Below are 11,495 nucleotides of genomic sequence, written 5' to 3'. Positions count from 1 at the left end.
ATCCCGGTCCCAGATCTCTGCCGATCGCATCACTGCCGGGTCATTAAGGGCTCTTGCGCGGACGCGGGAATACACGCTGACTCCGCAAACTCGCACCGTGTACGCGAAAAAGGATTACACCGATGGCCGGGGCGACGTATTGCAAGTCCGAACGTACCTTCCACTTTTCTCAATCGGTGCACCTACGTTTCGGCACAATTTTTTCCCCTCAGAGACTCAAGCATGCTCCTTTCATCTTTTCTGCTGTCTTCAGTTTACGCTACTTTGGTCCCTTCTTTCTTCGTTCGTTTAATCTTTCGACTCGCGACAGATGCTGGTAAGTTCACTCGAAGGAAGCGCAAGTTGACCGCAAATCCGATGCGATCTCATTTTTGGCAACACGCTTATGTGAACCCGTCTGAGGAGTCTCCTGTACTGTTCTGTTTGAGCAGTTCTTGACTGTGCGGTCGACGGACTCCATCGACTCGCCTCGTGCTCAGGCGCTTGTGGGGAACTTAGTCTGGCGTGCGCACCAGCTTTATGATTCGACGGAGGACTAAGCGCTTTTGCCGCAAAACATTCTGAATTACATGAATTTGTGCGGTCTGTTTCAGTACACCTTATGGCCAGCGCGAGCACAGGAATGAAACTTGCAACAGGTGCAGTGAGGTTCACCCTTTCATTTTCGGACTAAGTGCAGTGACAGTAACAGCGATTAGCGTATAGATAGAGATAGTAGTAGTAGTAGTAGTTGTTGTAGTAGTAGTAGTAGTAGTAGTGGTAGTAGTAGTAGTAGTAGTAGTAGTAGTAGTAGTAGTAGTAGTAGTAGTAGTAGTAGTAGTAGTAGTAGTAGTAGTAGTAGTAGTTACTGCAGTAAAAACATGTTTGCTGTTTAGAAATGTAGAAAGTGCGAAACGTTCCCGATATGCATAGCTCAGTTTTCATTTCTGTCTTTTCTCCAACAAATGCGGATGATGACCGCACACTCCTCTCCTATCGTATTAAAGTGCCGGGTAGTGCTGTCACTTTGTATTCAGTGGCGCAAAAAAAAATCCATTTTGACCCAATCGGACGAAACAATGAATGGTCGGGAAGCATTGACAGAACTACAGGTCTGCTAGAACTACCCAGCGCCCTTCGGGACGATATAAATTCGCATTGCAACGCACTGATCACACTTGGTTCACGCAGAGCGCATTCCTTTTTAATGCGTCCATGTTTCTCATATAACCACCACGTAAAGCTCAAGCTATACCATACTGCGTTCTGCACTCGAAGTCTCTCTTGCCAAGAAATTAGAGTAAATCACGTCACGAACAGCTCGTCGTATGGATGCGCAGTCGTCACCATAGGAAACGAGGAGTGCCGATGATGCCGCGGATAAGGCGTTGAGAAGCATATGTCAAAACAACGTGATTCATGACGTTGTTCTCGGAGAGCTGCGACAGCACGCCATGCATTATATCAGTCTGTGCAGAGTGCGTAATTACGTGAGTAATGGCTTATCGCGTGCATCAAACCATATGACGGCTTTCACGTGTCAAGCAGCCTATATAGGATGCCTCCTTATTATTATTTTTTTTTAATGGACAAGTGATCCATTCCCGTGAGAAAGCTGAGCGCTTGTCTGAATTCGGAGCGCGAAAATCGTGGTGCACCAACTATTATTTTTTTGCGTCTTTTTTATTTTACATGAATGCTAGAGTGTGGAGCAGCCCAACGCAGCTGTCCTCTGTCGGACTTTTTCGGGAACCCCTTTCTCGCTTCTTTTGAGCACGATTATCGTCTTTATCCTTCTCGATTTTTTGAATGATGTCATCAAATTATAAATTAAGGTCGAGCGATACAGCACTTGAGCTGGATGGAATTCAAATACACCCATTGATTATACTCCGAGCGTATCATACCTTCTGGTTTTCCCCCTATGGTACAAGCAGCCCTTTCCCTAACCGTCTAAAAAAAAAAAAAAAAAAAAAAAGAGGCACTGCTCCTACAAGTTCTGCTGATTAGAAACTTCGATCTTGCAATGAATAGCACAAATGCCTTGGCAATGTCTTTCCAGAAATAAATTTATTGCTTTTGTGGAGAGCTGAAAGAAAAAAGAAGCAACGGCTCAAGGAAGGATTTATTTCCCCTTTGAAGAAAGCAGATGAAAGGTGTTGCACAACGTGAAGTGCGATGGCTACGACGTTTAATGTAATCATTAACGCGATAGCGTTAAATGCTCCGTTCGTCAGAACATCCGGCGTCGGCGGCGTTGTGAGCGAAAACTTAGGATCATGGCACTAGCAGCTGACATGGCCGAGCACTAACTGACCGTAGCTGCCAACTTGGCCATCTCCTTTTATATGGGAGGGTGATATCAGAATCAGCTTGCCAGTACCGTTGCATTCTGAGTAAGGCACATTACTCCTAGGCCCCGCAGGTACGCTCATACGGCTTGGTATTAAAGCGGGTCTTCGGGTTGCCTATGCAATGGCGTCATGGCCTTAAAGACGGAGTTTAAGTGCCCACCTCCCCACTAATCTTCTTTCGCTCATCTATTTACATTTTCCCCTCGTACATGAAAGAAGGCGGCACCAGGTTTCCTCTCCGATTCTTGGCTCAGCGACATGCAGAAAGCGGAATAAAAAGTGATAACGAGCAAAAATGCAGATGGAGTTCGGTTCTCGTAACAGCCTCAGAGGAAAGCACATGAACGCATTTTCGTGGATTTCGCCATTGTGCTCCGTCATACGGCGCTTATCGACTCGGCGATCGACGCTCGGGCGTTCCGGTCAAATGATTGGGAAGGTGCACAATACGTTGCGCATTTGCTGTGGTGTAACCGTAACTTTAGCATAGCGGAGACGTAATATCGTGGGCGACACTGGATTACCGACGTCTCCCACGCACATGCAGTGGTAGGCGGGGCTACTTGGGGCCGCTGCACGTGCGCAGCCGGCGTACAGTAATCCCGTATGTGAATGCGCTATAGTGCATATGCGCTATGCTAAAACTCGCCATTAGGTGGTCGAACTATCTACTCATACGTGCACTCATGCTGGTGCACCGTTAAATAGTGCATCAGTGAGATTGAAGCGCCAAGCTAAGACAGTCACAAAATGACATGAACGATCATGGCAGAAACTAGGGGTGGTGATGACGACGGAGATGTATAGGGTGATGCTTAATTCGATGTCGACGTTTCTGCAAAGACATTGGTTTGCTTCAGAGTCGCTGGTACATCTGCGTCCTCATTTTTGACGACTGCAAGCCGTGACCGTCACCGCACCGGCACGCTTTCTTTGAACGCGCGTGTCCGGACTGCGGAAAATGTGACGCCTTATTGGCGACAAAAGAAACGTGAAAGGGACAATTCAAATTCGAATGCTGCAGAGACACAAATACAATTATTGGAGGAGGAGAACTGAAAACGCGCCTTATAATCCTTTTAAAAAGAATGGAAGGAATTATTTACCTCGAAAGCGTGCAGTTATTTTCGATAAATTAATAATTTGATTTAGCCAAGTTAATTGTACCGTTCGCGTTTGGTTTAGTATACCTTATATTCTTCCCATGTAAGAATGTGAGGGAAAACCCCGAATACCCAGGGCACGCCCGTACGCGATCAGATTCTTAGCTTTGCTGAAATGCTCCTCAGGCGAAGGCAACATTTTCCATAGCAGCGCAAATTTGTACAAGCGGCGCATAAAAACACGAAAAAAAAAAAGTAAAGCAGTAGGTTTCACACGATAGATGTGGGTTTAAACCCGGCCCGGCGAATGGCTTTTGATCAAAGCGAAACGCAAGGCGCCAGTCCACTGCACCGTGTGAGTACACGTCTAAGAACCCCGAGTAGCGTTAATTACCTGGGCTCTCTATTGCAACGTGACTCAAACTATAGATGCCAATTTAATGCGATGTTAATACCCCTATACCACGCTAACAAGTTGCAAACCTCATCACGCCATCGCACTGTCCGTCGGACCTGGACGGAGGCAAATAAAAATGAATTGATGTTTTCCATGTTCTCTAGATCTGCGCTGCTCTGCTGAGAAAGCGGACAAGTTTGCGCGTGCACCGTGTTTAATCTGTGAGAAACAAAACACAGAAATACAATAAAACTCCTCCTGTCCGGAGCAGCCAGAGCCACTTGTCTCGAACGTCCTCCCCTGCTGTTGCAGCCGCCGTCCCTAGAAGTAAAGACCACAAACCACAGGCGGCGCATGAATCATTGTCCCGTTCCGCTCCTCATACACCGCACGCATACCGCATGCAAATTGCCCGCGGCCAATTGCGCGTCACAAAACGTATTACGTTAGCCTCGCAAAGAAAAAATAAAACAGAAAATAAACACGAGAGAGAAAAAAACGATCGCAAATCTGAAGCAGCAGCAGGGAAATCTTTCTAAAAGTGTCTCACTGCGGGACAAAACTGGCAGGCGAAGCAAGAGGGGACAAATCCAAAACAGCGCGTCGACACCGCCGCCCGCTGACTGGATTTTGCAAAGCCCGCTGAGCTGCAGCTCTTGACTGTTGTGCGGCAAAGGCAACTTCCGCGAGTCAGGCGGTTCGCGTCGCTTGGTGGCTGGCTGGTGCGCGACGCACTCCACGCTCCTTTTTATTTATTTGTTTCTTTAGTTCCGGACAGCACTGGCTTTTGACGTTGCACCCGACGTCGACCGTCATCTTTGCGGGGAGAAGGGAGCAGGATGGAGGCACTAGAGAAAGTTCCCTCATTCCCCTTGCTGCCTCCTGCTGCTCCCCATTCTCCCTGTCTCCTCGTTATCCCTCTTTTCGGTTTATTTCTTCCACTTTCGCCCGTCCCAGTCTCTGAATGGGACGGCGGCGGGGTCACTGCGTCGCGGAGCTCCCTTCTTTCTCCTTCTTCTAACCGCGTTACTACTCCGAGCGCGAAATGCGATCACGGCCAATTGGATTAACGCATGGGGGAAAAAGGATGGAGGCCATCGTGGCGTAAACGGGAACACAGGAACGGAATAAAGAGGCGGAGGAGGAGGGGCAGTTCTGCACGCCAAAGAGGGCGTAACGAGGACAAAAGGCAGCTTAAGCGCATCGCTCCAGGAGATATCGGCCTCCGGGATCGGATGTGTGGCGGTTCCGCCAAAGCGTGGCCTCGTCAAAGTTTCCCGTGCACTGCGCTGTCACCTCCAGAGAAATCGTTCGCGTGGGAGAATTTTGACGATTATCGGCTTGCTTTAAGCAATACGGCGTAAATGTTTGAAAGCTATGGAGATATTTCGCTGTTAATTAGCACTTTAGTTCATGGTAGTATAGGGCCCGGGGTGAGCAGGATTGACTGAAATGCTCGCAACAACCCCTCTTTAAACTTTGGTTTCTGTCTCCCAAACCGAAGCAGAGACCCTGCAGCACATCTTTAGAGCACGTCAGCCGTAAGCTGTGGATTGAAGGAACAGCTTCGTTGTATGCCATAGCTGCTTGCTTTAATGGAGGCTGCATGTGCTCAACAGAGGCCGCGAAATCCGTACGATCATCGCTTATTGAACGTAGTGGTTACTGTCTTTCTCTCTGCAGTTAACACTGTTTAGCAACTGGTAATTGGGCTGTCGGCATCATGATTATTCCACATTATTTCTGAAAATTCTTCCATTTCAAAAAATTAGGCTTGCTCAAGTAGTGCGCACGTTATCAGTTCCCAGTTGTTCCTGAATTCCCCGCCTCGCCACCGACGCGTTCTCACCGAATGATTTGGGCAAAGCAAGACTCCCGAGCCAGTTGTATTTTTAGCCTCGACAGCTATTCACAGCGACGTTCAGTATAGAACCCGTGCGAAAAGCGCACGTAGGTCACTTTACTTTATTTCTCTTCTCTTTCGTATCATATGCGCCGTGGCGAAACGAAAAGCGCGGGTAAAAAGCGTCGCTTTTTTGTCTTCCTGAAGGAGAGAAAAGGACGAGATTTATGTTGGACGATTTGTGAATTCGTTCCACTTCTTCATCGTGTGTCCCCCAGCCGCGCATGGCTTGCCCGTGGCCTTCCCTTTTTGTGCACGCGAGGCGAAGAAAGGCAGCTTGGTTGGGCGGTAATGGGCGCGTATTTGTTCTCTGGACCGGCACCAGAGGGCCATAAGTCGCGCGCGGGGACGTCACATGGCTGGGACCAGAACAAAAAATAGTAATAGAGGCTCTCGAGGTCGCAAGATGCTGTGGCGCGGCGAGCAAGTGACGCGAGGAAAATGGGGTGCGCGCGTTGTGTGTCGGAAATGACAAAAGGGGCTGTGTAGCTACCGCTGTTTCAATGGCCCGGCGCCTGAGAGGGCATCTCGTGGCTCTTTTCGGGCGTTGAGCCAATGGGCCACACTGAACGCGAAACATATAAAGCATCCTTAAAGAAGAAAAGGTACGCATGCAAACGTGTGTAACAGGAGTGCAACGTGTCATCTTCCTGGCATATTGCATATCGCGCAAACCTCAGTATTCGTTGCTCTTGTCTTAGAAGAGTAGTTCAGTAAATGATGCTCTATGCCGAATATTGAGGCGATAATCCCAGACTTGTAAACACATTTTTATTACTTCATCCAATCATGCCGTACGTAAAGCTTACATTGATTTCCAGATCCTCAATCCGGTTTCTAAAAAAAAAAAAAAAAAACACACATTTTGTCCCGCTCTATGAAGTAAATGTTAGAGACCACTTTGAGCTCACAACCATCAAAGGTGTGCTAGATGCTGCTTCTTTACGTTTGATAATAAAAAATGAGAATGGTTCAACGCTGCTGAACCGAATGTGGAGCGAAAGTATTAGCTGCGGGTGACCGAGCGTTCTTTTTCCTCTTCGTCTTCTTCTTCGCCGTATTTTTCTTCTTTGTCTTCTTATGCTCTTCTTCGTCTTCTTATACTCTTCTTCGTCTTCTTATATTCTTCTCCTTCGTCTTCTTCATCGTTGTCTTCTTTGTCCTTTCTTCTTCTTCTTCTTATTCTTCTTCTTCGTCTTCTTTATCGTCTCTTTTTCTTCGTCTTCTTCTTCTCGTAGCTACGCCTCTTCACGACGTAGCTGCGGCCACCCGAGATCTCGCTTTGGCTGTCATAGCGTTGCTTTTGCAACAAAAAGACGCGGGAGACAAGGTCACATTCATAGGCTGGAAGATTGGTGGTTTTAAACCGTCGACCCCGCACAGATATATTCAACCTGCACGCCCTGTGTTCAGGACACATCACCTGTGAAGAGAAAACAAAAAAGATTTGTTACGGAGAAATTTCTGCACAGAGTATCGTCAGACGCTGTCTTTGATGGTCCTAAGTAGCGGAAGTACTTGCCTGTGTTGTTTTCGTGGCTAGTAGGTAATAAATTTACAGAGCACCTGCCTCATACGCAAAGACTCTCGGCGTGATCTTTCATGTAGACTTTTGTTCTAAACTTGACAGGCAGTGTAGTGACCTCGTGCTTTCAGCGACACTCTCTCGGGGTGCCAGTGGCAAATCGAGGTTTCATTATCAGTCAACAACCGCCAATAAAAGCTGCTCTTGTCAGCCATCTAAGAAAAGCAATTTTTCGCTCTATATTTCTTCGTTTCAGACGTAAACATTTTTGGCGCTCAGCTTTATCGCGCCATTGACGTACCAAAGATGTTCATTAAAGATCGCGCATGTGTATACTCAGTTTACAAGCGCCTCGTTCCAAGCAGCCCATCTGAAAACATCACGAGCCTATTGGCAACATGCGCATCGTCCATGTTTCAGCCCATTTTCCAACGATAACTTGTACTGGACGACCGGCCCATGCGTTGCCTTCCAAAGACTCCTTGCCGTGCCAAAATAAACGCGCCCTTCATTTGACAGTCGCATGTGACGGCGCGTAGTTCTTATTCACCGCTCTCGTCAATGCCGAAACAGGGGCGTTGCTTCCCTTCCCCTCCCCTCCAAAAAACAAATCAGAAATTAATTTCAGAAGTAGTTTTTGCTTGAGACTTTGCCGATGCCGCGATGCACGACAGGTTTCGACCCCATCTTTTAATCCATTTTTGCGTCAGTACTGCGAAGCTCACTAGAATTGCGGTCCAGGCCCAAACTCGCTTGAACAACAGTAAACATCCAGGTTTTTGAAAGCGTACACCGCATATATTACCATGTGGGCACGTGCGGATACGTAATCCATGTTGCCGGTCTAATCCTGGAGATAATGGGAAGAGAGAGGAAGAAGTGCTCCAAGGACAGTGTCAATCGGCAGAAATTAATTTCTGGAACAATGGCGCTGAGTGTTACCTGCCTGTATTTTCGTTCCATCCCTATATTCTTGCTTTCTGTTCTGAACAAGTACGAAATGGAGGGTTTTGCAACCTTTAGCCATTGCGTTCTGGGACGTGACGACTGTACTTTTGCATCGCCCAACTCATCTTGCGATTGCTGCCTTTGACATTTAGACTTCACTCATAAAATGCACACGTCTATGGCACATCCCCCTTTGTGGGCATCTCTCGGATATTGATAGTTAACTAGGTTAACTAAGAGCTTTGCTTATCCTCCCCTGACAGGATTTTCACCGATAGCTTAACCAGTGGACTGAGGAACTCAGGAGGAACTTTATGCTTATTTGATCACTATATACACGTTCCCAAACACACGAACATGGCGAAGACCGACAGTGTGTTCTCGCCGCCTACGCAGGCTGCTGGGCATGCCGAGCACGTACCAGAACATGCTGACGCTCAAGGCGTCAGCACACTCGGAGAACTGCCACAAGCTGCGCTACCAGGTGAAGGAGAACCGGGACCTGTGCGTGCTTAGCCACCGCGCCCTGCAGACGGTAAGCCGCGGTGCCAAGCTGGGCATCGACGAGTGCCAGTTCCAGTTCCGGGCCAGCCGCTGGAACTGCACCACCTTCCACAACATACCGTCTGTCTTCGGAGGGGTGCTCAACGTCAGTGAGTACATCCCCCCTTCCCATTCAGCCTGTGTACCCCGCACTCTTTCTCCCTTTCCGCCCGAAATAACTAGTTCGCGAGTATAACCTACTCACCATTCCCAGCGTCATCGATATGGCAGGCGCTGTCAACTCGGGTGGGAGGCTGAGATCGGAAGACAGCCTTCCAGAATCCTTGGATCCCGATCGAGTTAGACTCGCCGCGGACACGCAGGCACGTGCGTACGGCTAGCTTAAAGCGGGGCTTTATATCTATGTCACCCCTGACAATTTGAAAAACGCACATCACGGTCCTCCTCATGCGTGTGCCTCTGGCAGGTTATAGCGAGAAGACGACGACAACGTCACTTACACCTACCATCTACCAAGCTAAACTGAGTCACACTAGCACTAAAGCAGGTTATACTAGATTTAATCACGTCAAGCTAAATGGAGGATGCATGGCGTCTATAATTGCTATTTGCGCGCGTATAATGAACCGGTTCATTATATACTTCTATGAAACATTCAGCGACAGTGGACGTGCATAGAGCGCCACGCATTTGTATACGGTTAACGTCGGGTGTACCTTCTTTGTTAGAGTCATGAACTTAAGAAACTAGGAGTGAATGGTCCTGCGTGAGATCTAAGCAGTTCTCGAGGCCTAGCAATTCAGGCTTAAAATTTCAGCCGCGCTGACGCCGCACACCGACAAGCCCGGTGAATTCCAGGTCCAGGATGTCCGTGGGAACTTCAGCTTGATTGCAGCTGATGTGGTCTGTTGCCAGACCAGTTGCCGAATTAGATCGGGCTAACCGTACAAGACCATCAAGCGTTCTCCGCTTGGTTCCTCAGTGCAGGCTGCTGGTGAACGTCTGCAGAATAAGGTGGCGACGGAGGAGAAAAAATATGCAATTCAGAGTTGCGCCTTTCTCAACCCCTGCCTTTGTCATAATGCTGTACATGCTGTAGGGTTAAATTTGAAGTTAGCCGGGCATGAAAACTGAGGCGAGCAACCGAAAGTCGTCGCAAGGCCAGCAACGAGTTTCGATACAATAGATTCTGTTTCCAGTTTCGCAGACTCAGGTATCAGCGTTCGCTCACACTTCCAGAACGTGTATCCCACGGCCTGGCAGGTTCCTGCAGAAATTAGCTGTCGCGGGGCGGGCGAACTCGTCTCGGGAGCTTCCTCTCTCGCTCACCGTCCACAGCTCCGCATATGTACTCCCGAGAGCCCGGTATGCTCCGCCGAGATCCGACACGTCTCCGCTGCCGAAGGCAGCGGCGCGGGGAATTCCTGCGCGGGTCCGCCAAGCAGCCGAGGCGACGGCCGGCATACCAGCAGCCCTCTTTTGCATGCCCGCCACGTTTGGCGGCAGACACGGGGCCACTTTAGGGTCCGCTATCTTTACGACCAGGGGCCGGGGCTTGTCCGACGCCCACGGCCCCGCGGTGATGCAAGCATCGTCGCGGCCGATTATCGGGCCGCGCCCGGAGTGGGGGGGGAGATCCCGACCAGCCTGACTACCGGCGACTGACGCCGACGAGGAGCGCTGACGCGCGCGTCGCTTGTAGGCGACAGCGCTTTACGACCGAGGGGAATGCGTCCCTTCCGCGCCCGAGCAAGAGACGCTGTCCTGCGCGCAGCCAGAGCATACTCTCGGCTTGCACGGTGCGCAACGCCTTCCTACTGCCTGCGAAAATTCAGGGAGAGGGAGCGTACATGGCCCGCTTCAGCCTAGTCACCGAGCCATGGGCAGAGTCGATGCGTGACAATCAAGCATCAGTTATTCTGGAGGGCTACCTCAGTGCAATGGGAATTGTGTGGCGGAAATTGCACCTGAGCGTTGACTGATTGTACCGCACCTGAACTACAACTGGCACAGCCTTACGTGAAAAATTGGGTGGATTGGATATTGAGCAGCGCCCTAAGCTTAATGAACATTTTGTTATAGCTTCAGAAAGACGGAACAAAGGAGCTGTGGCTAAAAAGAAAGTAAGCAGATTCGTTCCGCTTTAAACGCTGTAGCCTGTCTCGTGAAGCCGAATACACCAGTGCACCTGTCAGGGCCACTTCTTACACGAGTCGATAAATTATAACACTTCATCCCTGACAGCTGAGGGAAGAACAGGATTATAATTCATATATATATATATATACATATATATATATATATATATATATATATATATATATATATATATATATATATATATATATATATATATATATATATATATATATATATATATATATATATATACATGAAAGAAAGAAGCCAACAGTCGGCGAGGCCCCAACGCTTTCCTTGGCCTCGCCGTCTGTTGGCTTCTTTCTTTCATGTATTATAACGAGCACCCTCATTTCCCCTTAATTGATCTGCTTATATATATATATATATATATATATATATATATATATATATATATATATATATATATATATATATATCAATCGAGTAAACCCGAAAATATTTCATTTTGATGAGAAATAAATTTCGTAGTTTTTGCGCCCTGAAAACCAAAGTTTGCTCAGTTTTTCACAAGGACAGTATATTTAGTTTCCTGTTGAGAAGTATATTTTCACCCGTGTGGTAGGAATGTCTCGGCGGATGTAGCAATGCTCATCTATGCATTTTCTTGCATCTATAAGGT

General features: G+C 48.1%; 1 protein-coding gene across 3 annotated transcripts in view; it reads left to right on the top strand.

Annotated features, from left to right (window-relative positions):
- Window positions 1-11,495, top strand: part of LOC146198510 (protein Wnt-4-like) — a 93,271-nt gene that overhangs the window by 67,358 nt on the left and 14,418 nt on the right. For all 3 annotated transcript variants that reach the window (XM_084594012.1, XM_084594010.1, XM_084594011.1), the window contains one exon: window positions 8,606-8,862. In XM_084594012.1, coding sequence (XP_084450138.1) covers window positions 8,616-8,862 — 247 coding nt within the window. In that variant the 5' untranslated portion in view covers window positions 8,606-8,615. The remainder of the gene's footprint in view (window positions 1-8,605; window positions 8,863-11,495) is intronic.

The sequence above is a fragment of the Amblyomma maculatum genome, chromosome 2 (assembly GCF_055883805.1).
Source record: "Amblyomma maculatum isolate TAMU_Amacu chromosome 2, ASM5588380v1, whole genome shotgun sequence".
NCBI classification, from domain to species: Eukaryota; Metazoa; Arthropoda; class Arachnida; order Ixodida; family Ixodidae; genus Amblyomma; species Amblyomma maculatum.
This window is presented reverse-complemented; position numbering and strand designations above follow the sequence as displayed.